The sequence below is a fragment of the Equus caballus genome, chromosome 31, assembly GCF_041296265.1.
Source record: "Equus caballus isolate H_3958 breed thoroughbred chromosome 31, TB-T2T, whole genome shotgun sequence".
NCBI lineage: Eukaryota > Metazoa > Chordata > Mammalia > Perissodactyla > Equidae > Equus > Equus caballus.
The window spans coordinates 21,819,653-21,847,023 of record NC_091714.1 but is presented as its reverse complement, the minus strand read 5'-3'; the positions used below and the strand labels follow the sequence as shown (position 1 = coordinate 21,847,023).

At 42.6% G+C, this 27,371-nt stretch overlaps 1 protein-coding gene, 1 long non-coding RNA gene and 1 other non-coding gene across 4 annotated transcripts; 2 read left to right on the top strand and 1 right to left on the bottom strand.

The window, feature by feature from the left end:
- Positions 1 to 1,361: 1,361 nt before the first annotated feature.
- On the bottom strand, positions 1,362 to 5,957 carry LOC138921626 (uncharacterized). 2 transcript variants are annotated; one of them, XR_011434365.1, is made up of 2 exons: positions 5,764 to 5,957; positions 1,362 to 4,217 (listed from the first exon to the last, which is right to left on the bottom strand). XR_011434365.1 is itself a non-coding variant. In XM_070256252.1 (2 exons), the coding sequence occupies exons 1-2, from the start codon at positions 4,889 to 4,891 to the stop codon at positions 3,991 to 3,993; spliced, it is 423 nt and encodes a 140-aa protein (XP_070112353.1). In that variant the 5' UTR covers positions 4,892 to 5,022; the 3' UTR covers positions 1,362 to 3,990. The 2 variants fall into 2 exon arrangements, 1 of the variants encoding a protein (XP_070112353.1); XM_070256252.1 differs by lacking the exon at positions 5,764 to 5,957 and adding an exon at positions 4,696 to 5,022.
- LOC106782932 (uncharacterized) lies at positions 4,138 to 27,371 on the top strand. The gene is made up of 3 exons (XR_001380350.3): positions 4,138 to 4,305; positions 14,402 to 14,528; positions 26,086 to 27,371. It is a non-coding gene; the product is annotated as an uncharacterized lncRNA (long non-coding RNA).
- On the top strand, positions 4,965 to 5,047 carry TRNAL-UAA (transfer RNA leucine (anticodon UAA)). Its single transcript has one exon. It is a non-coding gene; the product is annotated as a tRNA-Leu (tRNA).

Sequence of the window (27,371 nt, the reverse complement as noted above, 5' to 3'; positions counted from 1 at the left end):
CAAGCGTCCACTTCCTGAGGCTCTGTTTACTAATTCAGAAAGAAAATCTCTCCCAGAACCTCCTGCCAACTTTCCCTTCTCTGTCATCAGCCAGAACTGGATCACATGCCCACTCTCTCCTTACCCCGATCCCAGACCAATTATTGGCAAAAGGGATGGCATGACAGTTACTGCTTTAGACCAATGAGGACTCATCCCCTGGGGCAGGGGGAAGAATCTACCAGCCCTGAAATCAAATCAGGAATAGCTGTTGGAAAAACAAGAAATATTGGCCACCACAGGAGCCCACCTCAGCCAAGCAGCCTGCTAGAGATTTTACATACATTGTTTCACTTAATTCTCACGACATTTCTCTGTGGTAGGATTATTAATCCCACTTTACAGATGAGGAAACTGAGGCAGGAAAGAATTAGAATTTGAATTACCTCTACTGACTCCACCATCTAAACAACACCTTTACGTTGTGATGTCCTGCTGCCTCTTGTTTTCTCTATAGTTCAGAAAAATCATTGCTGTCATAACGACAATGCTTAGTTATGTACAAGAGGCTAATTTATATTCTGCTTACTGTATAGGATATGTGTGTACCATATTTCATGAGATTTGAGGCAAAAATTTAAGTTCTATAAGTACTTACACGGAAAATTCTGTCATGAAGAATAATGTAATCCTAATGATACCACATACTTTAATTTTTATTGTAATAAAGATCAGGCAGAGCGAGAGGGACGCTTCTAAAGTCTCATTGGGAACTTCTTGAGTTTTGTTCGCTCATATTTACAGGTAAGGGTAACTTATTTCACTTTACAATTATGTGTGTGGTGGGAAGGTCGGGTTTATGCTGGGCCTTAGAGGAGAGTTAGACAGAGAAAAGCACCATGGGAAAAGGCAGGAGAGAGATAGGAAATGGCTTAGCATCTTCAAGGGACAAGGGGTCCCGATTTAGTATGCCTGGGATTGCAGGGGTGGGGTTGGGGGTGGAAAGGGGTTACACATTCTACTCTATTCAATTCTACATTGTTTGAACTCTATATATCGTTTACAACTTGCATCCGTTTTGGTAAAGATATTTTCATTCTGAAAAGATAAAGCGAGAGAAAAGAAAGGGTAGAAGCCACACATTTTCTGGGGAAAACAAAGTAAATGAGTAGACTTGGAAAGAATGGGAATCCATTCAAGAGTTTGAAAACAAACAGAAGAAGGAAAGATGGATGTTAGCAAAGAGGTCAGCAATATTAGTGTTTTAAAACATATGTGTGGAAACAAAACATAGGCCCGTGACGATATTGTCAAAACTAGAGAAACTGACTTTGGCTACTATGCATATTAGTTAACTGTAGCTGCATAAAAATAACACAAAACTTAGCAGCTTCAAACAAGAAATATTTATCTTACATGGTTTCTGAGGGTCAGAAGATCGGGGCTCAGCTGGTGGTTCTGGTTCAGGGTTTTTCATGAGGTTGTAGTCAATATGTTGGCCAGAGCTACAGTCATCTGAGGGCTTGACTGGGCTGAGGATCTGTTTCCTAGGTCACTCCTGTGGAACCTCAGTTCCTGCTGGCCACTCTTCCCTACGTGGAACTGTCAAAGGGCTGCTTGTGACTTGACAGCTGGTTTCCTCCAGAGGGAATGATCCAAGAGAGAGAAAGGAAGATGACAACAGCACTGCCTTTTGATGACCTAGTCACTCCGGCTGCATGCTGTCTCTTCTGTTTTATTCTAAGCCTTGGAAATGAGTCACTAGACCCAGCCCACACTGAAAGGGAAGGGAATTAGGTCCCATCTCTTGAAGGGAGGAGTATCAAAGCATTTATGCACATGGTTTTTAAAACCACTACAGAACGCACAAAGAATAACATGGCTTAAATCAACACACACACAGTGGAAAAATAATTTAAAAAGAGTGAAGCATTTCCCCATAAGAAGTATGCCAACTGCAATTTCCAGACCATGAAGCCATTTCAATGTTACAAAATCTGTCTTAATATTGTCATTTGCTCTCTAATATTGTCAGTTATAACAAATGTCACTGCACAGTGCTTTCCACATTTTATTCCAACACCCAAGTGGATATTTGTCATGCCTTGTGGTTGCCAACATCTTTTGAACACCCTTCGTATGTCTGAAGAATCTCCTCCGTTTTGAAGCCTGCTTCCTAAGGTGGAAGCCAGAACTTTGCTGCCTAGCCTCCCTTGCAGCTAGGACCTAGGGATGGAACGTGTGTGCTTCCACCCAGACTGTCCCACGCAAGATGTCGATCTGGAAAAAAGCAGCATGGCCCAGAATCCAGCTTCCGGTAAGGAGGGAGGAAAGGACTCCAGTGATGGAATCAGACCCTGTTCTCTTCATCTCGGTACTCTGCTTTCCCCTGTGTCGGCTTTCTTCTCAGACAGCCTGTCTCTATGCAGTGCTCCTAGGGCTCTATGACAGTATCCCAGTTTATCAAACTCAGAATTGTCATTACCTATTGCTTCTTTAAAAAAAAAAAAAAAAGCAGTGGCACAAAATAACATTTTTATTCCTCCTGTAGATTCTGTGAGTCAGGAATTGGAAAAGGATCCAGTGGGGACAGCTTGTCCCAGCTCCATGATATCTGGGTGCTTAGCTGGAAAGATTCAATGGCTGGGGGGTCACCTGCCTGGTAGGGGCTGGAATCAACTGAAGGCCCATTCACTTTTATTTGTGGCAGTTAATACTGACTGTTGGTTGCGGCTGTCAGCTGCAACAACTACATGTAGCTACTTGGGCTTCCTCACAGTATGGTGGCTGGGTTCCCAGAGCAAGCATCCCAAGAGAACGAGGTGAAGCATAGCACCTTGTGTGACCTAGCCTCAGAAGTCACATAGCATCACTCTGCTGGAGACACGAGCCTTCCCAGATTCAACGAGGGAGAACACAGACCCCCACCTATTGATGGTACAGGTGTCAAAATCCCAGTGGAGGAAGACAAAGTCACGTGTGAGATGAGAGATACTATTGTGGTCCTCTTTGGAAAAATACAATCTGCCACACGGCCCACTGACATCTTCTCTTCTCCAACAGCTCAGAGTTACCTGTAACTCTGATTAGACTAACTTGTGTTCCGGGCCCATCCTCAAGCAATGGTCAGAGACATTTGATACAATCTTGGGGCTTCAGAAGAGGCACTACCAGGGGGCGCCCTGTGATGTGGCTGTGTTGTTCAGAACTGTCTTATACTAGGGCCTTGCTGGAGGCTAAGTCTGGGGTTCAATACAAATATGCTTCAAATAGTATATGGCCATTTCCAGAAGATCATGAAGAATCTGATGGCTGCATTGGTGGAAAAGTTCTGCAATGCCCTCAAGGTGTGGGCAGCACACTGAGGAGGCCTCTTCATGTTTTGGAGCGAGTTTGAACAGGGCTTCTAAACTTCAAAATGGAGATACGAGCACTTGCTTTACAAGGTTGTTAAAAAAGTTAAATTCGATAACACACGTAAAGAGGTTAGAGCAATGACTGTCACATAGTGTGTACTCAATACATTCTTTTATTATTACCATTTTAAGGACCTCGAAAGCCCAGTTTGATGAAATCTGAGGCCTCTAACAATTTGGTGTAATAAGATGGAGATCGTGAGTGGTGGGTGGTCTTCTGTGTCATCACCACATGGATCTCTAGACCCCGGCAGAGGGCAAGTTCCTCTTCTTCTCTTGGCAGAGCACGGCGAGGCCTTAGGAACGGGCTCAATGATCTTGTGTGTGTTCTCCGGAGAAGCTGGCCTCACGCTCAGTAGGAAGGACACAGCTGAGGCCGGGACACAGACGCAGGCCACTGATGCCTCACAACGTTAGGTGACAAAGTGGGTAGGGGGCAATTCGTTGGTTATTATCCAGAGAAGCTCTCAGGAGCAATAATGCTCTTGGTCGCAACTCTGAAAACCAGGGCAGCAGGCTGAGGAGCAGCCTCCACCGGTCATGGCAATGTTCCCAGATCCATGGAGCTCCAGGAGGTAGCAGGGCAATGGGTTTCCTACCGTGTGACCCCGGGGTGAGGAGCCAGTTGGTGAGGTCCCGCACAGTGAGTTGAACAAGTGCAGTCTCCAGTATGATGGAAGTTCTTGGTGAAAGACAGCGGCCGCACTTTATCAACAAGGGCGTGGCTGCCAGATGGTGGCTCAGTCCCCGGGTTCCATGATGCTCCAGAACACAGAAACCTTGGCTCTGTGGTCCTGGGTGGTGGGGAATGGAGTGGAGGTCCTGGAAAAGGAGTTGACAGAGCGAACTGAATCTCTTATGCACAGAAAGGAAGAAGAGCATTGCAGAACAGTTAGGAGAAGACCAACATGTAAGTGCACGGGTGGGTCGTGGGAACAAAGAGGGACCCCCCTCTCCCCGCAGCAGAGGCGGCGCAACGCGGGTGCTGCCTGCAGCCAGCAGGGAGGGCGAATGGTGCCCCCCTCCTGGCACGTGGCCTGGCGCAGTATAGACGCAAATGTCTACAAAGCTTCCTTCCCGTGCGACTTAAGAGGAAAAGCAGCTTCCAGGTACAGGGGTCCCAGAACTCTGCCGCTGCCCATGCAACTCATTCCCTGAGGTTTATTCTATTTAGTACAAACCAGCCAAACGCCCCCCGCCCCTCGGCTCCGTCCCGGCACCACCCGTTCCCGGCGCCTCCAAAACGTGCTCCTAGGAACCCAGAAGTTTACTCGTGTGTTTGTTTCCCGCGCCCGCGCACCTCGAAACCGAAAGCAGAACAGGCAGGGCCCGACGCGGGCCGCCGGCGGCGTGCCGGGCTCGGCTGCAGTTGCCCTCGCTGCCGCGGGGGGCCGGGCCGCCGCGAGCTCCGGCGGCGGGAAGCGGGGCTCGGGCCTGGGGGCCGCCGCGCTCGGGCCGGGAGACCGGGGGGCGCGGCGGCGAGGGCTCCTCGGCATTCCCGAAGGAGGCTGCGAGGCGGACGGTGGAATTCGGCTTGTAGGAAGAGCGAGAGACACACCGTGCGCCTGCACCAGGATGGCCGAGTGGTTAAGGCGTTGGACTTAAGATCCAATGGACATATGTCCGCGTGGGTTCGAACCCCACTCCTGGTAGATGCTCCGTTTTTTTCTCCTAAAATTTTTATTTGTTTCTTAAATGGAAATTTCGCCCAGCACACCACGCCTTGGACTCAGGAAATCCGTCTCCTGCCTGCGAGAGGCACAGCGCGGCTCCGCTTCCCACGGCCAGAGGCGCCGCCGCGGGCGGGTCCCCGGGCCTGGCGGGCGTCCGGGCGGCGCCGGGGTGCAGGCCTCGGTCTCCCGGCTGCAGAGCTGGAGCCGGCCGGGCGGGGCGGGCGCTTGGGACTCGGCAGCGTGGTTCGAGAACTGCCTCTGCGGAGAAGTCAAAGAGACTTTTCTTCTTCCTTTTTTTTCGCCCAAATTAATTGTGTGCACACAGTTCTTCCATTAGCTCCTTGACAGCGGAGACAGTGTGCATCATAGCGCTAAAATGGACTCTCACGTGCGTTCGGCTTAGAATTTTAAAATACTAAGGGCATGGTCTGATTGTTTAATGCTTTTAAAAAAGGAAAGTAATCTAAAATCTAGAGGAGAAAAGTTGCAAGTACAGCGCAAAGAATCTATTTTTAATCTAATCTTTTGAGAGTAAGATAAAGACTAAATGCTCCAATACAACCATTAAAATCAGGAAATTAACATTGATAATTTACTACCATCTGATTTGCAAACCCCATTTTATCACCATTTGTCTAAAGTAAAAGGCTCCTGTTCAGAATAATGTGTTACACTTTCTCGTCACATCTCCTTACCCTTCTTCAAACTGGAACGATTCCTCAGTCTCTCCAGACTTTTCGTGATCTTGACACTTTTGAAGATGACAGAGCAAACGTGTAGAACGTCCGTTTGTCAGTTGGCGTTTGTCTCATATTTCCTCGTGATCGGAAGCGATGCTTCTTTAGCATCTTAGGCCATCCTCCTTTAGCGGGACTGTGGCAGGAGTGATGCTGTGTGCACGTTGCATCCTCCCAGGTGGCGGGATTTTGATGTGGGCTGTTACTGATCTTAACTTAATTCACTCGGTTAAGCTTCTCTGCCAGCCTTCTCCACTGCGAAGTTACTCTTTTCCTCTTTGTGATTAATACTTATTTTGAGGGGAAGTGCTGTGAAGCTATGTAAATATCTCATTACTCATCAAACTTTCCATTTTATTCAGTTTTTTATGGAATCATAAGTTATGTAAGTATGCACCCATGCAGGTATGCACCTATTTCAATTAATAGTTACAATCTACTCTAGAATTGTTTTATTGATGCCTAGAGTGTCCCAGATTTGGCCAGTGGAAGTCCATTCAACCTGACTTTTGACATGTCTCTGTCACTCTTTAGCACTTCCCTACTTTCTAGTCTGTGCTTACCGTATGTGTTCCCCGACCTGGGCCTAGAATCAGCCATTTTCCAAAGATCCCTGGTTCCCTTTAGTGCCGAAGGGTAGTTAGAAACCAAGATCTCAGTCTAGGTGTGCTTGTGGCTTTTGATGTGTTACTGTTCCCAGGCCCTCTCAGTGGACAGAATTAAGCAGAGTGTCTATGTGAATACACATCTATATTTATCTATCTACATATTTATCTTTATGTCCAGGAGTTCGTGCCAACGCCTCCAGTTCCCGTCTAACACTACTACTTGTTCTAGTTTTTCTGTCTGTATTTGTAATTCTCAAAACTCCCACCAGCCCAGTGTGACACCTGCCTTGCTTGGGCCCATCTAATGGATTTAGATTGAATTGTTCAAGAAGGGAAGGAAAGAGGAAAATAAAGACCATCTAAATAGTTTGGAAAATAGCATCCTGCCAGCACCTAGAACTGGATATGAGCTAGTCACCGTTAGGCACTTGGGATGTACGGACAAATAGTCCAGCCTCTGCCTCAAGGAGCTCAGATAGTGAGAGACAGAGGTTTTAATGAACCACATTTATAATGAGAAAATATGGGTTATGCCCAAGGTGCTAAAGGAGCAGCGTGCGAAGCCCAGCTCTTCCCCAGAGAATCAGCTTTAGTTGAGAACTGGAGGAAGAGGAGTAGGGCTTGGCGGGGGCGGGGGCTGGGGGAGGTTGGGGAAACCATCTTGAAACCATGTTGAGTGCGGTGCCTGGAGTCCACTGAAGGATTGGAAACAAGAAGCAATCTGATTAGTGCTGCATTTGGAAGTATCTGTGTCTATCGATGTAGAAACTCTTGGTCCAACTATACATGCTCAGGACGGGGGCATGTTGAATCGGCAGAAAATATTTTTTAGGGAAAAATCATTTAGTTCCGTCAATAGCCAATTAGACTGAGCTCAGTGTCTGTCTCTCCCCCTCCTTAAAAGCTGAGGAACAATATTGATTTGAAGCCTTTTCAGCCTGAATGCAAGGGCTCGTATTAATTTGTATTAATATGTTCAAGTGCAAATATGGAAAAATCCTGCCAAGAATAGGCAAACAGCAGTGTGGGTTTTTACTTTGTTCCTTTAAAACTTATTGTCAATCAAGCTTCCAGTCAGCAGTAACCAGCTACTGTGCTCTAGCAGAGATGGTAAAAGACCAGTTGGTATTCGCCTTGAGCTTGCTGAAATTCTGACAAACGGATCACTGAGAGGCCACAAAGAGAGACGAAATGATGGCTGAAAGCTGCCAGTCTAGAAACAAGAAAATCTGTCAGATCCATCCTAGGGCAGTGACCCACAAGTTGTCAGTTGATCAACATATATGGCCTACTTAACAGCAGTCTTTTTTTTTTTTTAATAACATGGATGTATTGACCTTTGTGTTTCCTGCTGTGTATTTGGGTTTAACTCCTATGGCATGAAGAAAGCTCTTCTTCTTCTTCTTCTTTTTATTTTTTTTAAGATATGCCTTTTGGTGAGGAAGATTGGCCCTGAGCTAACATCTGTTGCCAGTCTTCCTCTTTTTTTTTTTTCCCTCCCCAAAGCCCCAGTGCACAGTTGTATATCCTAGTTGTAAGTCATTCTAGTTCTTCTATGTGGGACACTGCTGCCGCATGGCCTGATGAGCCGTGTGTATGTGCGAGCCCAGGATCAGAACCGGTGAAGGTCGGGCTGCCAGAGCGGAGCTGGAGAACTTAACCACTTGGCCACCAGCTGGTCCCAGCAACAGGCTGCCAATTTAGATGGGATCTTTTGCTTTACTGTATCCTTCTCTGCAAAATGTTTTGTCATTGATTTCTCTGGTTAGCAGGATTCTCTAGTGAGCTTTAAGCTGATGCAGCAACTTTAAGAATATTATTCAACTTACAAAAATTCAAATCACAAGGTTACTCAGTAGAAAGAACCCAGGCTTTGGGGTCAGACAGACTTACCCACTTTCCCAGGTTACCAGTCTTCTTTTCCTCATTTGCAATCAGAAGAATAATTTTTACTTCCACAGAGTGCTTGTGAGGCTGTCACATTCTTCTCACAAAAGTAGGTGTTTCATAACTCTGAGCTCCCTTCCCTTTTCTGGAGCCATCCTCCGTAGGACGTACAGTGGAACTACACTGTGCACATCGGAAGACGTCTTACCTTGCATGCGTAGACCAATTTGCAGTTTTCAAAACACTTTAACATTTGCAATCTCCTTTGATAGACAGGATCATGCACCCAGACACGTTGTGCCTAGGTGGTAGATACAATTAGACACAATTTTCCTTAATAAATTTAAAAAGTAATGTTTTCTTTTGCTCAAAATTACGTATCTAAAGCTAGAGAATATCTGTAGTTCTTAAACATTGATATCCTGTCCTAAAAAGTAGCAGAATCTTTACTTTCCCTTGAAAAGTAGACCTGTTATAGTAGACTCGTTTTGTTGAAAAATTCTTAAAATGTTTTGAATTTAAATTTAAATCATCCGTAGGTGTACCACTGCTAAGCTTAGAATGATTTTCCAGTGATTTCTTTAACAATAAGAAATTAAGTCAGTACTTTGAATTATAAGTTAAGAGTATGGGTTTATAAGCATTCTCTTTATGGATTTGAACTAGTTGTAAGTTATTCAAAACTGCTTAATTATTTTCTATTGGACTTCTTTCCGTAGAACTCTGTAAGAAAAGTGTTGCCATTACATTTAAACAGTGACATCTACTGGTTAATTTGAGGCAAATTTATTTGTTAAATTCTGTCTGCCTTATTTTGACTGTAAAATCCTGATAAATTGTTGTTCCGCAGTTTAGGAGCACATTTACAAGTTTAGGCTCCTTCCACTGTGTCTAGGGGCCCGTGAAGGCTGTGTCTAACCCGGCCAGTAAACTTTCTTTTTTCTCTCTCAGTCATTAATGATAAAATCTGCCATTGAAAAGAGTCCCAAATCACAGACACAACTCACATGAGCTATTATTTTAATTATATGAATAGGGCCTTTATCTCATCATATCCATCATCTTTCTTTGTTTCAGTCTAACATATTTTTTCAAACTCTAAAACTGACTATAAAGTTGAAGAAGAATGGAGCTTTGGAATAGCTGTCAGCTTTAAAACACAGAAGTCATGTCCAATTTGACAAATCCTGAGCAAGAAGCTGTCTTTGTCCTTAGTAGCAAGTCGGAATTGGGAGATCTTAATTATCCCATTTGTTTTACATTTTGCTTTTAGATACAATTGCAGCTAATTAATGAACAACTTGAATGCAAGTCATGCATTTGCTAATTGTTCGAATAGATAAATGATAATGCCCCAAGTTGTTTTTTGGGGGTCTTTTTTGGGAGGAAGATTGTCACTGAGCTAACAGCCGTGCCAGTCTTGCTCTTTTGTGTGTGGGACACCACCACAGCACAGCTTGATGAGTGGTAGTGGTGTGTAGGTCCATGTCTAAGATCTGAACCCACAAACCCTGGGCCACCAAAGCAGAGAGCACAAGCTTAACCACTACACCACCGGACTGGGCCTGATGTTGCCCCAAGTTTTAATGAGTTTGTTCAGTTACAAGATGCCATGTAAGAGTCAGGGAACAGAATTTCAGGTTCTTCACATGTGTACTACTGGTGGATAGAGGGCCATTGTGAACCACCTGGTTTCATTTTCATCTAAATGGATTTTTTAAAAAAAATTGGCACCTGAGCTAACAACTGTTGTCAATCTTCTTCTTCTTTTTTTTTTAATTCTTCTCACCAAAGCCCCTAGTACATAGTTGTATATTCTAGTTGTGAATGCCTCTGGTTGTGCTGTGTGGGACACTGCCTCAGCATGCCTCAGCGGTGCCATGTCCACGCCCAGGATCCAAACCAGTGAAACCCTGGGCCGCCAAAGCAGAGCGTGTGAACTTAACCACTCAGCCGCGGGGCTGGCCCCTCATCTAAATAGATTTTGATGTTTCTGAACCACATATCAGAGTGCCTGTGCAATTCAAGTCTCAAATTTATCTTTGGATTTTGGTTGTATTTGCAGCCATTTTATTCATTGCTATAGTGTAGTGAGGCTAGCCGTAACTGAATAAGATAACTTTTAAAATTGCATTGGAAAGATAGACTATTAAAAGGAGTGTTGAATATTTGTCTCAATTCCACAATCTCCTTTATATGCAAACATAGGAGTATGTGTATTTGTGAAATACTCAGCGCTGGTCCTAAGTGGCGCCACAACGCTGTGGTTAGGAGGCAGCCAGCGCAAGTCATAATCCCAGCTCCAACCCTTCTTAGCTGTGTGACTGTGGACTGGTTATATAGCTTTTCCAGGTCTTTGTTTTCACACCTATAAAATAAGGGTGATAATGAAAGTATCTATGGAAAAATTCATTGTGAGAATTAAGTGTGATGTTGATAAAGTGCATAGAAAGTGCCTGGCACGAGGAAGGATCAATAGATTAATCTATTGTTACACATTAGTGATTCTTGTAAAGTGGACCTGTGGATTGACTATGAGACCAATCTTGCTACAAAGGGAAAAGTTGTTCATGGAATTGATTTTGCTGCAGAATTTACATTGTATTTGCCATAGCAATAGCAGTAAAGTGAGATCATTGCAAAAGATACCATTTTTAAAAGACATGAAATTTGGGAGAAGGGCATAGATTACATTCTTCTGATTTGTTCATGAAACTTTTTCTTTCCCATTTAAAAGTCTTTAAATGCCTAAATTTCCGTCATCAGCAATCTCTTCTTAAACCAAATTTGAGTAATTCCTTGAATAATTTTTATGTTAAAAAAATAGCTCAGAGTTCTGAACTCCAACTTTTCAAATTCATGGTAAGTGAACTTATTGTTTTCTCCCCTGGGTGTCACACCCAGTGGGTTAGTCACAAATAGCTATATTAAGGATGTTGTGCACATTTTTTAAACACTAGCAATTCTGACCCACCCAGTTCAGCTTCAATTTTAAATGCAACCTCACTTAACTTGTTTTTATTCCACATAAGAAAAATAAGAAACCTCTATCACTTGGAAGATGTGTAAGATAACATATTATGTCACGCTTTCAAGTGTGGGGCAGAGCTTCATACAGTATAGACGGGCACTGAAGTCTACTGTCATGCAGGAGAGCTCTTTTGCCGGGATTCAATGTCATGCCTAATTCTTTTAGGGCACTGCAGAGAACAGCGTGTGAAAGTGTACATGGAACCGAATGAAATTTCAAAGTGGCCTAATGAATTGAAATGACCTCAGTAATATGCTAATTGAATCAATCAGTCAATTTCTATAATGCTGATTTTAATCTCCTATGACTAGTCCTCAGACCCAAGTGAGATGGGGAGGAACTTGGAGAATTCTGGGCGGAGAAGCCCCCTAGGTGGATCTGGAGTGAAGAGGCCCCTCCTGCTGGATTTCTCTTTTCTGCTTCTGCATCTCTGTGCTGTACGCCAGCCGAATGCCTGCGTATGGAACACACAGCTACTGTGGCCTCTTGCCCATGTTTCAAAAATGTCTAGGAAAGCCTTGTGGAGAAATACCGGCACTGAAAGCTGGGCAACCTCTAGTTCCAACAGAGCAATTCCTTCATTCAGTAATGATTTTTTAAGTGACTAGAATGGGCAATGCTATGCTGGTTGCTGGGACACAAGAATGAATAAGAGAGACAAGATACCATCCTCACAGCCATTACACTTTATTAGAGAATACAAATGTTCCCTAATCATAGCATTAATTCCTTAGTAGTCGTGGTTTTCTCCTAGGCTTGAGAGGCACAGTTCAGAGCACGAGAGAAGCAGAGGCCTTTCACAGAGTGGCTAGAATGCGAATGGGGGATGGCCAGTAGCCGTCTGCCCATCAGCAAGGGAGAGCCTGAATTCAGCCCGCAAAGAAAGAGAGAGGGAGAGAGTGGGGACAAAAGGAGAGAGGGAAGGAAAGGAAGAGAGGAGGGAAAGAGAAAAAGGAAAAGAGAGAGAGAGAAAGGAGGAAGGAAGGAAGAGGGTCCCCAAAACCTCACTGGAATTCCTGGATCCAGTTGTGTTGGGATCAGCTCCATCCTTGTTAAGAGAATAAGTTAAGACAATAATTTCCTCTTTTGTATGTGGATGGACGCTAGTTTATATGGGCCTCTTGTTATTTGAAATTGAAAGAATCCTGGCTATGGTTTTTTAATTATTGTTATAAACTTGAGTATCTTCTTGAATAACAAAGGAGTACAAACAATGGTAATAGTTCAGAAGGGAAACAAGTAAAGGCCTCATGAGATGTAGTCATGGGTTTGTTGAACGTTAGTGTTGGAATGGATCTCCTTAGACAAAGCTTCCAAGGAGACAGAAATAACCCACTGACCGCCCTGGCAGAGGTTAACTAGGCTCGAAACCAGTGGTTCTTAATAGGGGTGGCACCGGCCCTGGGAAACATTCTGGAAGAATGTGGGGCACCTTTGGCTTGTCATAATTTGTCGGAGAGCTACTGCTGTTTGGGAGGGGCCAGGCATGATGGGCATGCCGCAGTGTACGGGAGTCCCACACAAGAAAGGATTAGCCTTCAGCATGCAAGATTTTGGAAGATGCAGCAGGATCTTCCTGTAGGTTAAAGGCCTGTTTATTAGAAGCCACGACCTAACTCTGTTTTGCATATTGAACACAGAATGGTTTTGCAAGCTTTCAATACACAGTGAATTTCCAATTATACAGCTACAGTGTAAATCAAGGGAAAGTCGTACTTTGTTTCATTCAGAATTTCATCGAGTTAGTTTCCGTGTTGGAAAACTCATCACTCACAGAAACGGCACTGGTGGTATCTGAGTTACTGGTTCAGCACACCTGCATCAGCGTGCACGTGTAGCTGTCGTGTTCCTGATGATGGGATGGGCTCCGCCTCCTGTAGTTGAGCTCTAACACTTACATATTGAGATATCATGTGGAAACAGGTGTCTTCGACCTCCTCATTCATCAGGCTGGGCCTTTCATCCCAACACTGGCTCATTTGTTCCTTTGCTGGGATATGCACAGCTTACCCGCTCATGCCCCTTCTTGAAACAGCTGCTTCTCAAATCCTGTTGAGGCCAACTGGGCAGGACCACATCACCCCAGCCTCTCTGCCACAATGGACCAAGCCAGGGATGGGCACCTGAATCAACAGGGCCACTTACATTCCCTCCCAACAATTTGGATTATAAATCTACTGCAAGGATGCCTAAGGTCATTTTCTGCTATGTGCACAGAGAAGCAAGACAATCTGATGTGCAGAGAGAAAAAAGAATGAATACATGGAGAAAAGCTGAGATGAGTGACCGTGTGTGGCCTGAAGAGAAAAAGACATGAATGAGGAGCTGCTTTGGTCCCCAGTGGACTTCCTAGTCCAGGTTGCAGACTTCAGGAGCCTGACTGAGCTCTCCACTGCTTGTACTTGGAATCGAATGATCCTGACATGGAGGGCTGCCTTTGACCTGGCTAGATCAGCGTACCAACTCCTTAAGGACTGAGCGTCAAGGAGAGGGCATCCTGAGCTACCCAAAGGTTTAGATTTCTCCTCTAACCCTTTGCTAATTCATGTCTCTCATATGAACTTATGCAATTGATTTTTAAAACTTTTATTTGAAGTAATTTAAAACTTTCCGGAAAGCTGTAGAAATAGTACCTGCTTTACTCATATTCGCCAGTCGTTAACATTTTACCACATTTGTCTCATCTCTTTTTCCCATTCTCATTTTGTCTAATTTTCTAAATCATTTGAGAGTAAGTTAGTTATACATATGATGCCCCATTACTCCCACGTTTCCAAAAACACAAGGATATTCTACATTGCTACAGTATAATCATCAAAATTATATTGATATTAATATATTACCATCCAATTCACAAAATCCCATTCAAATTTTGTTGATTTTCTCAATAGTGTCCTTATAAGCAACCTTTCCTTTTCGATCTATGTCTCTAGTCTAGGCTCTTCGATCTGGAATAATTCCTCAGTCTTTTCTTGACCTTTGCGACCTTGACCCTTTTGAAGGTTACAGATCAGTTATTTTGGTAGAATGTTCCTCAACTTACATTTGTCTTATATTTCCTCATGTTTAGATCCAGGCTGTTAATTTTTGACGGGAATACCACAAATATGATGCCGTGTTCTTCTTAGTACGTCATATCAGGAGGCACATGCTGACACTTCATCCTATATCCAGTGATGTTGACTTTTACAACTTAGGTAAGATGATATTGGACAGGTTTCTCCACTTTAAAATTAATTCCTAAGTATTTTGCATTTCCACTCACTGGTATTAGCCTCCATTGGTGATTCTTGTCTAAAACAATTATTACTATGATTTCTGCCAAATGGTGATTTTTTTCTAAGTCCATTGTTCCTTCTACATTTCTTGGCTGGCATTCTACTGTAAGATAGACTTTTCCCTTATCCCTCACATATTAATTCATTTACTTATTTATATCAATATGGGCTCATGGATTCCTATTTTATTCAACTAGCTATAATCCAAGCAATCGCTAACTAAAATTTGGTTGTTCAAATTTTCCCAGATTTGGCCAATGGGATTCCTCTTCAAACTGGTCATCTCTATTCCCTGACTCCCTCCATACATACCAGCCAGGTGGGTCCAGGCTGCTTTCTCTGGTCATGCTAACCTGACACCATCCCCAACCCTGGGCCATACCCATATCCCAAGTAGCTATGAATCTAAATGCTGAACTTGACACAGCTCTTCAAGTAGTCTTTGTTTCAGCTATACTTTGTGTGTGTGTGTGTGTGTGTGTGTGTGTGTGTGAGGAAGTTTGGCCCTGAGCTAACATCTGTTGCAATCTTCCACTTTTTTTGCTTGAGGAAGACTGGCCCTGAGCTAACATCTGGGCCAATCCTCCTCCACTTTGTATATGGGATGCTGCCACAGCATGGCTTGTTGAATGGTGAGTAGGGCCACCCTCAGGATCCGAACTTGTGAACCCCAGGCCACCAAAGTGGAGTGCGCAAACTCAACCAGTATGCCACCGGGCCAGCCCCATATTTTCAGCTACTCTTTTAGGTTACTGAGATCATTTTGAATTTAGATTCTGTCATCCATTACATTCACTGTCCCTCCTACTTTTGAGCCACCCAAGCCTTGAATACAGTTTTATTCAAGTTGTTGATAAAATCTGGAACACAACAAGGAATAGACTTTCCTGACATTAGAGATATTCTTTCCAGGTGGAATTGGTACATTATTACACACTCTTTGTATGTCATTGTTCAACCAGCTCCAAACTTAATTTTAATGACTATCCAGTTTGCATTTATTCGTTATGACCACAAGATATCTTGAGATATGTATTCTAAGAGAGTGCCAAAACTGAAACACATTCCATCTATGCATAATGTGACTTGATAAAAAATAAAATTACGTTGATTTGACCTCAGATATTATTAATGAACCCATGCTGGCTTCCACTGCCCATTGCTTTCTTATCAGAGGGGTTAAGTAACTTGCTCAAAGTAGAGTATTAAGTGAAGACAGGAATTTGAACCCAAGGTGGTATATCTCTAAAGTCTTGTTCTTTTCACAACGCCTCCATCACTTTACAAGGGGCTGGGGAAAGGACCTCCTCTTTCTGTTTTCACATTGTGTTACTTTGATGACATATTGTCAGTGCAAGTCTCGGCCCATCGGCATGCTCAAGGGCAAGACAAGGGAGAGTCTGGGAGGGCCCAGGAGTTACCCCGTCCTCAGGTCCCCGGGGGCATACAGGCAGCCATTCTTCAGTTTCTTGGATCCCTTACCAAGATGTCCTACTGAATTGGCCATTTGATGTAGCATAGATTGAAACCTAACTTAGAAAAGCAGGTTCAAGTCTCTGATTAAGAGCAAAGCATTTCTAAAACACAATTATGAAATTAAATTATTAAATTATTTGTACATGTAAGATATTTACCCAACATTATTTTATCTCTCAGAATATCAATATTTCAAATATTATGGATTTCTGTGCAGCTTTTTAGTTCAAGGAAAGTTAAAAATTTTGTTGTTGTTGTTTTTGTTTTTAATGTCTTTAATCTAAGGCTCACTACACCTTGGAAATGCAATGAAAGCCACGAAGGACACATCCATGTACTTGATGAAGGTGGCTTTGTTAGATAAAAAAGAGAAAAAGAAACAAAAAAGCACTCCTTCAGTGCTAGGAGTGGTCTGTGAGGCTGTTTTGCTGGATTTGGTAGAATGTGATGTGTAAATATCACATTCTTGAGATTGTGGTCATGTTGAAGGGGCAAGAACAGAGGAAGAGGAAAGGTTCTGAACAAAGGAAGAGTTAACCTGACCAGCAGGGAGGAAAGTCCCCACAGAGGAGTCTGTGAATTCAAGAGCAGTGGTGGGAGTCCCCGCTGAATGCTTAGAGATGAAGTGCACAAAATAACAGAGGCCCTTCTGTGGGGACAATCCCAAGCTGGCAGCCACTCAGACCAGTCCACCCACCAGGACTCAGCCACTTATGCTCTATGGCTCCCTGAGCTCCTGGAGTAAGGGCTTCCAGCCTACTGCTCTCAGGAAATGGCCCATGGGTCCCCACATCCTTGCTGTCATGGGATGCCCACATGGTGTGTTACACCTGAAGCTGTACAAGCATCCAGACCCTCGAAAAGAACCCTTCAAATTTATTGATTTACCCATACAAATATCTTTTTCTCCACAAAGTCTTCATGCAAAAGTAACATTTCCATCTCCTGTCATCATCAAATAAATCTAGATATTTTCTCCTGGTCTTAGTCAGTGTTCAGAAAACAATGTTGATGAGACTACTGGTTGTCCCCCTCCCTCATCTATTCTCCACCTCACCCATGGTAATTGAAGCACAGCTTTTGACAGAACACTGAGCTGCCTGGAATAAAGACCACATTGTCCAGCTTCTCTCTTAGTGAAAGCAGCAACGTGAATAGGATTTGACCAGTAGCTTCTAAGTAGAAGTGTTACCGGAAAGCTTCCAGGAAAACATCCTTAAAAGACTTGTGAATGCGCCCTTTACTGGCTCCTGGGAACATGGGTGTGATGACTGGTGCTTCAATGATCATATTGGACCACAAAGATGGAGGTCATGGCCCAGGGTTGGAAGAGACATGAGGTAGAAAGAACTTTTTCCTAATGTCTTAGTAAAGCAAAGCCACCATCCCAACTCTGTCCTACCAAGCTTCAGACTTCCGTGAAGACTGAAATAAACTGTTATTTGGGGAAGATTTCTTTTATCTACAGCCAATGCTAGTCTACCTGATATTAGGACAAATTAGTATAAATATAGTAAGTATAAGAAATAAAAGAAGTCACTCACCATCACCCTATACTGACTCTAGCTTTTCCTTTGTATCACGTCTTCTCAATTCTGCTCTGAAATACTGACATACAGTTTAAGGGAAGTGTCAGATTTTCAACCTGTTTACCTGAATATCAACCTAGAAAAAGAAAATTCTCACATGCTTAGTTTTGTTTATTTGCAAGTGCAGTTACAATATACTAATATTAAGTTGCCGGGCAAAGCAGACAGCAGCCTCTACATATATTTTTAAGTTTCTTTAGGACACTAAAGGAGCAAAAGAGTTTCTGAAACTGAAGGCTCTGGTCCCATTAATGTGTCCTTCCTCTCTGGATTCCCCCGTTCTCTGTTTCCGCAAGGACCCTCAGATGTGTGAGATTAAAACTCAGGAGAGAGACAGACTAGAGATATAAGAAGGGAGTCATCAACCTGTAGGTGACAATGAAAGCAAAGGGTTGAATACAACCAGGCGAGAATAAGGAGATGAATGAGAAGAGGGTCTCTGATGGAGTACTGCAGAAAGTTCCCACTTAATAGCAGGTAGAAGAAGGGAACCCCAAAATGAAGACTGTCAAGGAGTGGTCAGAGACACTGAAGAAAAAACTTTAACATTATCAATATCTTTTGTTGATCAACTGGTCAATATTATCAACTTCTTGTGATCTGGGAAGTAAGAGATGAACTGATGGTGATTACTTGGATCTAGCAACTTGGAGGCCATTGGTGATGGCTGATGCAAGAGCAGTTTGAGGTGGGGATGTTAGTGAACCAGGTTCATTTTGCTCGTCACGCAGTATGCCAGTCACTGAAAATGAGTAGTTTTGCAGCAGAGAAAGGGTTTATTCACAAGGCAACCAAATGAGGACACAGGGGAACAAGTCTGAGATCTGTCTCTCTGAAAATGGGGATTAGGGATATTTATGGGATAAAGGGGCAGGGTGCTCAGAAGTGTAGGGATAGATGATTGGAGGTAAGAAGCGAGGTAATTGACGATCTGCACAAGGGTAGTCAAGCTTCGTGGCTTTTCATAGGACGCATGTTCACAAAATGGTGGCGTTACCATGATCTGAGGGTGGAGTTTTTGGCTCCCTTGATGTCAAATGGTCACCTATCAGACATTCACACAGGCTTGGTTGGTGGGTCAGTGGTCTCAACTGGCCTGAACTGGACAAGGGGGCGACTCTCATTTCCCGAGAAACAGCTTAAACACCCGTTCCTATAGTGGCCCGGATGTCAGAGATGTTATCTGTAGGGTGGGCTTTGGTAATGCATGGGCTAACTGCTCTCCATATTCTACAGTTAAACCACAAACAGACAACTAACTGAGTATAGTTAAAGCTAGTTGGCCCCAAGCCTCAGGAGAAGGCTCAGGCAGGAGGAGGGGCTGAGGATCTATGCAGAGAGGTATCCAGCACTCACACTCTGGGGCTGCTTTCTGCTTGCGTTCAATGGCAGAGTCAGTGGTTTGATTGATTGGACTTTTGAAGTCCTTTGAAGCCAATTAATATTTGTGCGCAAATCCAACCTACATTAGAGGAAAGAGAAAACTGGAATGCAGCCTTTCTGGAGAGGTAAAATTTCTTTTACGGCAGACATCACAGTCCTGCAAAGTCCCTCTTAGGGCATCTGGAAATGGCAGGGAAGCACTAATGGCCACCACTAGCTTGAATGTTCACATTAGCCTTGAAAGGCATTAGAGATCCAGGTAACTGCTCCGCTGATTTCAAAATTGAGCACTTACCACATGAAGGGAGATGAAACCAGGAGACAGGAAAGCCAGGCAGAGTGCCTGAGAAACTGACCTGCCTTTTGCGGGCTAGAATTAGGATGGAAATTTGGAACTTGGAAGACTTTCTCTTTTTGCCCACCATTTATATTTTCTATAATTATTTTCCTTTTGCAAAAGCCTGGTATTTGGTAAAGTTCTCTAATCACGTAAGGACAATTTCTTCTTTTTATCTCTGTTTCTCAGTGCCTCGTGTTATCGCTTGCTAAATATATTTCACCATTTTATTTACTTCAGGCTGAAGTGCTGACACCATTATGTGACTTTTCCACATCCAGCTCCAAGCCGCACATTTCAAAGATAAATCACTGTAATTATTTATTCTCTTGAAAAGGAGCAGGAGGTGTAAAAGCCAAACTAATATGTGTCTTTAGCCCACCCAGATGACACTTTGGAAACTGATTCCTTAGAACCCTTAACTTTGGCTGCGTATTTCCAGATTCTCTCATAGTGTGAGATAACTGGGAATTGTGGAATGAGTTTGTAACCATAGGACCAGGAATAGAATTTGCCATCCCAAAATATTCCTCTTTGGCATAAGGGCTATTTTGAGCTGATGATGATGAAAAAAAAGCACCAAAAAACCCAGCAGACATAGGGAAATCTCTGAAAACCCAAAAGTTACCCATTTGTAAGGGAAATTTACATTTATAAGAGGAATCTCCATTTTTTAAGGGTATCTCCCTCTCTGTGCTTGGAAGGGGAGGACCACTCTAAATCTATGGAAACTCTTATCAATAGAGAAGGCAATGACCTAGATCTACATAACAGCCTTACGCTCGTTTATGGTGCTGACCTCATCTTAACAACAGAGTGTTAAAACTGTTTTTCAGGGGCCTTGAGCCAGGCAGGAGCATGCACAGAAGAGATAATTTTGATCTGCCAATCGAAACTCATCCTGTCATCACTTCCATATACCAGACTGCCCTCCTGATCCCTTAAACATTACCCCATACCTTGGATGGGGGAGGCAGAGTTGAGAGCCTGTCCTTCTGTCTCCTTACTAATTGATTGTGTAATAAACTGCTTTTTTTCTCAAACACTGGTGTGCCACGGTATCAGCTTCTGTGCACATTGGGTGAGGAGCCCTGCCTCAGTAACAAGTTTGGAAATTTTACTTATTTTTCAAAGACTGCCAACCATAGCTACATATTTGGAAGGATTTTTATTGAGTCCTATATGTCAGCCCTCAGAGTTGGTTAGTTCATCAACAAACTCAGAAATAAACTGAAAACTGGGGGCTTGGAATTCAGAGTGAACTTTCAAAGCTGAGGCTAGGGAAGTTTTTTCAGGTTAATTTTGTTTATTTTCTAAAGGCATTTTTTTTCTCACTAGTGATATTCTTAGGTGACTTAAAATGCAATCATAATCACAGATTTGAACCCCCTTCCCTTCATGGTGGCAGCAAAAGAAGTTTGCTAAAACCTATTTCCTATTTCAGTCTGAGGGAGAAAGAGAAGTTTGCTGAAAAATTTTTTTCCTCTGGTGGATGGACAAAAAAATGGCCCACATGAGTACCTTGAACTGATTTTGGAAGGATAGTATGCACAAAGGCAATCCCTGTTTTCGTTTAGGAAAAGTACCAGCGTCAGGGCCTTAATGTCAAATACAGCCTCTTACCTCAACATATTTGTCAAGTTCTGCTAAAAAACAGTTATTTTCTGCTGCAAAAACTTCTTGGTTCATTGTTGGAGAGCACCTCCCAGGCCCTTGGGAAAAAGCTTGGCTGGTCAGAAGTAGTTCATACTTTCTTCCTCTCTACTTCTGCCTTTTTTATTTTAAACACTTTCAAAATGCAATCTCCTAATTGCATGCTATACAAGGAAAACTTAGTGGAAAATACTAGGGTCTAAAATTTCTCACATAAGCAAATTCTTTAGATGATGGAAGCTAATCATAAGCAGAAGCCGAGAAAATAATTTGCAGAATTCCAATTCATTGAAGGCCAGTTTTCCAAAAGCTAATTTATAGGATAATCTGATATATCAAATTTATATGAATTTATAAATTCATATATTCACTGTTTGTTTTCAATTTCTCAAAATTTTAGTATTTCATATGGGAATCTTTCATTTCCTATTTTTCCTTAATATACAGATTGTTTTAGTTAAATTCTAATTTATTTTAGATGGTTTTAAACTGAAAATAAAAGTTAAAGCTGATAGAGATGTGAAAATATGCCTGTTAAAGCTACTAAATATGTTAGTAAAATTGATAAATCTGCTAAGTTGGTCATTTGGCAGACTTGACATATGGTGACTAGATTAGGACATGGCCACTCGCCATAGTGCAGTGTGTGCCCTGCATAAATCCAGGGCACCGTTCACATAGACTATGATATGGGTGGGGCCACTTGGAGTTGTGCAGCCAGAGAGACCCTAGACTTGACCTAGATTATAACAAGTCTGTCCCCAGCTTAATAGCATGTTGGGAGGTCTATTAACCAGACCACTAATTCCAGTCTAATTTGGAGGGACACACATATCCTAGCAGTTCTAACTGAGGAGATAAAGCTCGGCCAGCAGCACAGCTTGTAGGGTATGTTAGAACCATCTGGAGGATCCTTATATCCAAGTTGCACCCCAGACCAATGAAATGAGAGTTTCTTGGTGAGATCCAGGCATGGACCTTTTTTAAAGCTTCCTAGGTAATTGCAATATGCAACTGTTGTGTAATAAAGAATTCGGCATTTGTCCCTGGTTCCTCAGAGGAGACTCTAGATTCCTGGAATTCCCCCAGTGATAGGAGTGTCTTTGTTATTCGCGGTGGGTCCTTGGGCCACACCTGAGTTTATGCTAAGGAGATGACTCAAAATGGGAGCCGGTCATGACCAAAAGACCAACCACGTGATCAAAGTTGTGTCTTTGAACCACAGCCACGTTAGCCAACCTGTCAACCTCCAGGGAGAGGAGGAGCGCTGGGAGATTGAGTCCAGTCATGTGACCAATGATTCAATCAATCATGCCTGCCTAATGAAAGCCCAATGAAAACTCTGGACTTGAGGCTTGGAGCTTCCTGGTTAGGGAACACATGGATGTGTTGGGAGTGGATTGTATCCTGATTCCACCGGGAGTGGGTGTGGAAGCTCTGCATTTGGGACCCTCCCACACCTCACCCTACATGTCTCTTCATTTGGCTCATCCTGAGTTGTATCCTTGACAACAAAATTGTAATCATAAGTATGTGCTTTCCTGAGTTCTATAAGTCATTCCAGAAAATTACCAAACCTGAAGGGGTAGTAGGAACTTCTGAATTTGTAGCCAGTTTATCAGAAGTGCAGGTGGCCTAGGGACCTCCACACTTGCAGCTGGTACCTGAAATGAGGAAGGTTTAAGGGGACTTCCCTTCAACCGGTGGAGTCTGAAGCTGACTCTGGGTGGTTAACATCAAACTGTAGTATTGCAGGAACCAAGGTGAGAACCACTATTCTAGGAAAAGGTGGTTCAAAGCAGGAAGTGAGTGCCAGAGCAAATTGTCCATCTAGGTCAGGGCAGGGGTAATATCAGGGTCCAACTAGAATGAGGGGGTACGGAAGGAAGTAGACGGCAGACAGGAATGAGGCACGGGGCTTGGCCTCAAAGTCCTGTATGGGAAGGAGAGTAGAAATTATGAACCAGGACAAAAGATCAGTCAGGCAAAGTGCCTATATATTGTAGGACACTATAGCTCAGTGCTCCAGCAAATACGCTCCATTGTCCCCAGAAGCAGAGGACTCTGGTACAGAGCCACAGACTCTTTCCAGCATCACCACCACCCAAAGTCACTGGAAGGGAGCTTCCTATTTACCCAGGACTGGTTTTATGACTAGGGTGGAACTGAACCAACTGGTGCCAGAATTATTGCTGTGAATGAACGGATCTGGCGTCACTAAGTACAAGATTTAAATAATTTAAATTCCTGCCATAAGTGGCTTCTTAAAAGAAATATGCTGAATATACAATAATTTCAATATGTCTTGGCGTCTTGGATTCCTTGATATTGAAGTCTGAATGAGAAGTTCCTGTCAAGGTTGGGTCGTCATTGAGAAAGGTGAGCTGACTGGCTGGCTGCTGGGTCTCACAAGGTTGCGTTTATCCTGGTGAATCCGCCACAGTCTGCAGTCCCTCTCGGCTTTCTAGGTACACAATTTCATCTGCCACCTCTCTAGATTGGACAAGCTGACTCACACGGTATAAACCTCAGGAGTCTGAAGTATATAAACCAGAATATATGTTAATTCATAATATATTGATATGACTGGACTTGATGCACAAAACTACTTGGGAAAAAATTTTATAAAACTGTTACTTGGTGAGTGTGCAGTGAAAGCAAGTTAAATCTGTTCTACCACACTTAGGATGCCCGATGGTGAGGGGTTCTGAGATGTGTGGTGACCGCCTCCACCTTCGGGCTGTGCGTACCCATGGTGACCAGCCTTCAGCCTCACTGCACGGCCTTGGGTAGGCCCTGCAATGCTTGCCTCTGCACTTATCCCTTTTCTTTGCTTTCTTTATTGATCGATGTTCTCTGCTGATTGATTCTTCTTTCTTTGGATGTGTTATTAACTTTAATCAGGTTACTGCCAACTCTTGCAGGCCTGAGAGCCATTCTGTCTCTTTATCAAGGTGACTTTACATAGCTCTCCTCTGATCTGTCATGTAGTAATTTTATGTTTGACTCCCAGAGGGTAATTTTAAAAAGTATTGTTTTCTTCTGATTTAAAAATACGTCTTTAATTGGAAAATATAAAAACTCATTCATAATTCTACCACCTCATTGAAACATAATTATATCTTCTTTACAAAGTTTGTTTCTAGGTTGCTGTGAGTATTCTGTTTTGTTTTTTAAAAAAAAACAGCTCTAGTGAGATAAAATTTACAGATAAAATTCACCTATTTTAAGTATACAATTTAATGATTGTTAGTAAATGTATGGAGTTTTGCAACCATCATCACAATTCAATTTTAGAACATTTCCATCAGTTCAAACCAATCCCTCATGACCATTTGCAGGCCATCCCTATTCCTACCTCCAGCTCCAGCAACCATTAATCTACTTTCTGTCACCATAGATTTGCCTATCTAGACATTTCATAGGAATAGAATCATAAAATATTTCATCTTCTGTTACTGGCTTCTTTCACTTTGCATAATGTTTTCAAAGCTCATTCATGTTGGAGCATGCATTAGTAATTTGTTCCTGTTGATTGCGGAATGGTCTTCCATTGTATGGATAGACCACATTTTATTTATCCACTCACTGCTTGATGGAAGTTTGAATGCTTGCTACTTTTTGGCTGTTATGAATAATGGTGCTGTGAACATTTATGTGTAAGTGTTTGTGTGGACATATATTTTCATTTCCCTTAGGTAGATACCTAGAAGTGAAATTGATGCACTATATGGTAAATTTGTGTTTAACGTTTTAAGAAACTGTCAAACTTTTTCTAAAGTGGCTGCAACCCTTTTAAGTTCCCACCAGCAGGGCCAACCCTGTAGCTGAGTGGTTAAGTTCACGCACTCCACTTCAGTGGCCTGGGGTTTCACCGTTCCAATCCTGGGTGTGGACGTGGCACTGCTCATCAAGCTATGCTGAGGCAGCATCCCACATAGCACAACTGAAAGGACCCACAACTGAAAAAAAAAACCACACAACTCTGTAGCAGGGGGCTTTGGGGAGAAAAAGGAAAAAAATAAAATCTTAAAAAAAAAAATTCCCACCAGCAACGTATGAGGTTTCGAGTTTATTCACATTGCCAAGACTTAGTATTGTCTAACTTTTTGATTATAGTCATTCTAGTGGGTGTGAAGCCATATCTCACTATGGTTTTAATTTGCATTTTCCTATAACTAATGATGTTGGCTATCGTTTCATGTGCTTATTAACCACTTGTATATCTTCTTTGGTGAAATGTTCATCAAGATTTTTGTCCATTTTTTAAATCCAGTTGTTTTTCTTCCTATTATTGATTCGAAAGAGTTCTTTACATATTCTAGATATCAGTCGTTTATTAGATATTTGATTTGCAAATATATTTTCCCTTTCTGCAAATTACTTTTCGTTTTCTAAATGGTGTCTTTTGAAGCACAAAAGGATTTAATTTTGATGAAGTTTAATTTAGCATGTTTTTGCGTCTTGTTCTATGATCTATTTTATTTTTTGTGTATGATGTGAAGTGAGGATTTAAATTCATCTTTTCGCATGTGGATATCTAATTATTCCAGCACCATTTGTTGAAAAGACAATTCACATTGAATTGCCTTGGTCCCTTTTTCAAAAATCAATTGACCATAAATGTTCCTGGGCTCTAAATTCTGTTGCATTGATATACGTCTTTTTATATCAATATTACACTGTCTTGATTACTGTTGTTCTATACTGAGTTTTGAAATTGGGGACTTTGTTCTTCTTTTTGGCAATTCTACTCTGTTTTTTGCCAATTCCACTCAGCTTTTTGAGTTATAGTCACCATTGGTATGTTTTTTCTATCTCCTCTCTTGCTGTCAGTTCCCACCGCTGGTTGCTATCAGAGTATACAATGCTAGAGCCCTCTCCCCCTCCCCCTCCTCCCCTCCTCCTCCTCCCCTCCTCCTCCTCCCCTCCTCCTCCTCCTCCTTTTCACCAGGTTGTCTTAATTATATCCTTTCATCTGGAAACCAAAGAATACTGTCTTATGTTGATGTAATGTTTTCTATTTCTCCCAACACAGAGAGAAGACTGGGAAATAACAGCCCCTAGTAGTTTCACAGTGGAGAACACTCTTTCCCTCACTCCTATGTTGACATATAAAGTTCATAATGATGGAGGTGATTGCCTGCTGTGTTTCCTGGTCCTACCTCACCCAGGGTACTGAGTTCATCTGGACGTCACAGTATGAGTCTTTCTAGAAGACACAACTTGCTTTCCCTTTGGGACACCAACTCTTTTCCCACCTAAGGCCTTGTGCTTGCAGTGAAATTGTCTTTATTCTTTACTCCTGACCAGACAGCACGTTGCACTCCTTTGGTGACAGTGCTTGGCTCAGGGGAAAGCGTGTGACACCTTCAGAGCTGTTAACGTGCGATGAGACTTTTTCTGAGATTTCTGAAACATTGCCACTCTTCTCTACTAGACTGGAGATTGTTAGAAGGGAAGGCTGGATTCCTCAACCATCTTGCTATCCTGAGGAAAAAGCCTGCCTGAGTTTCTTTCTTAAAGAAATGGAGCTGGGAGATGAGAGGCAGTGAATTCAGATTCTGGGAATCTTCCGGGAGCTCCTATTTCAAACCACGCCCTTAATGAAACTTACTCTGGAGGTTTAATTATGTGAGCCAAAAAAAAATCTCCTTTTTGCTCAAGCTAACTTAAACTGGGTTTTCTGTCACATGTAACCACAATTGTTTTTACTGATTCAATTTAAGAGAGACATTGGTAAATTAAATAAGCCCAGAGAAGAATTGCCACAGGGGTGAATGTGACCGGAACTGTGTCAAAGGGGTAGAAACTGGAGAAAGTATGGCTTGAAGAAAGAAGAGCTGGTGTGTATGTGTTCCAGGAGAAGAAGAATGTTAAAGGTATGGAAGAGGATACCAAAGAAAGAGAAATACTTCAAATATTTCATTAGAATTCATGATAGGAAGCTCCTGGGAAACAAATTTCAATTTTAAAACTGTAACAATTTAAGGTGTCTGAAAATGGGCTGAATTGGCCTGTAATGTTTGCTGTGTCTAGAAGGGTTTTTAATAACTGATCGGAGATATTGTAGAGCGAATTCAAGCTGCCCAGTGGATGGTGTCTTCTGGACTTCACTCATTGAACGTCATCTTCACAATTTTTGCCATGCGGGAAAGGGGAAACTTGTACCATCTTTTGCTCAATATTTTCTTTGCATCAATTTCCTTTTTTGTCCAAATAAGTTTATTTTTAAATGAAACTAAATCGCTACTATAAATGGGAAATAAGAATCAGTGGCCAAAAATAAATATAATAAAACAAAACAATGTTATTAAATTCTAA

Bases quoted from the DNA above. Each gene is read 5' to 3' on its own strand.
- LOC138921626 (XM_070256252.1), bottom strand. From the start codon at position 4,891: ATGCCGAGGAGCCCTCGCCGCCGCGCCCCCCGGTCTCCCGGCCCGAGC. The intron at 4,218-4,695 runs GTGCGCGGGCGC...CTCCTTTTCCAG, and splicing joins GTTCTGCTTTCGGTTTCGAG to GACCTCCACTCCATTCCCCA.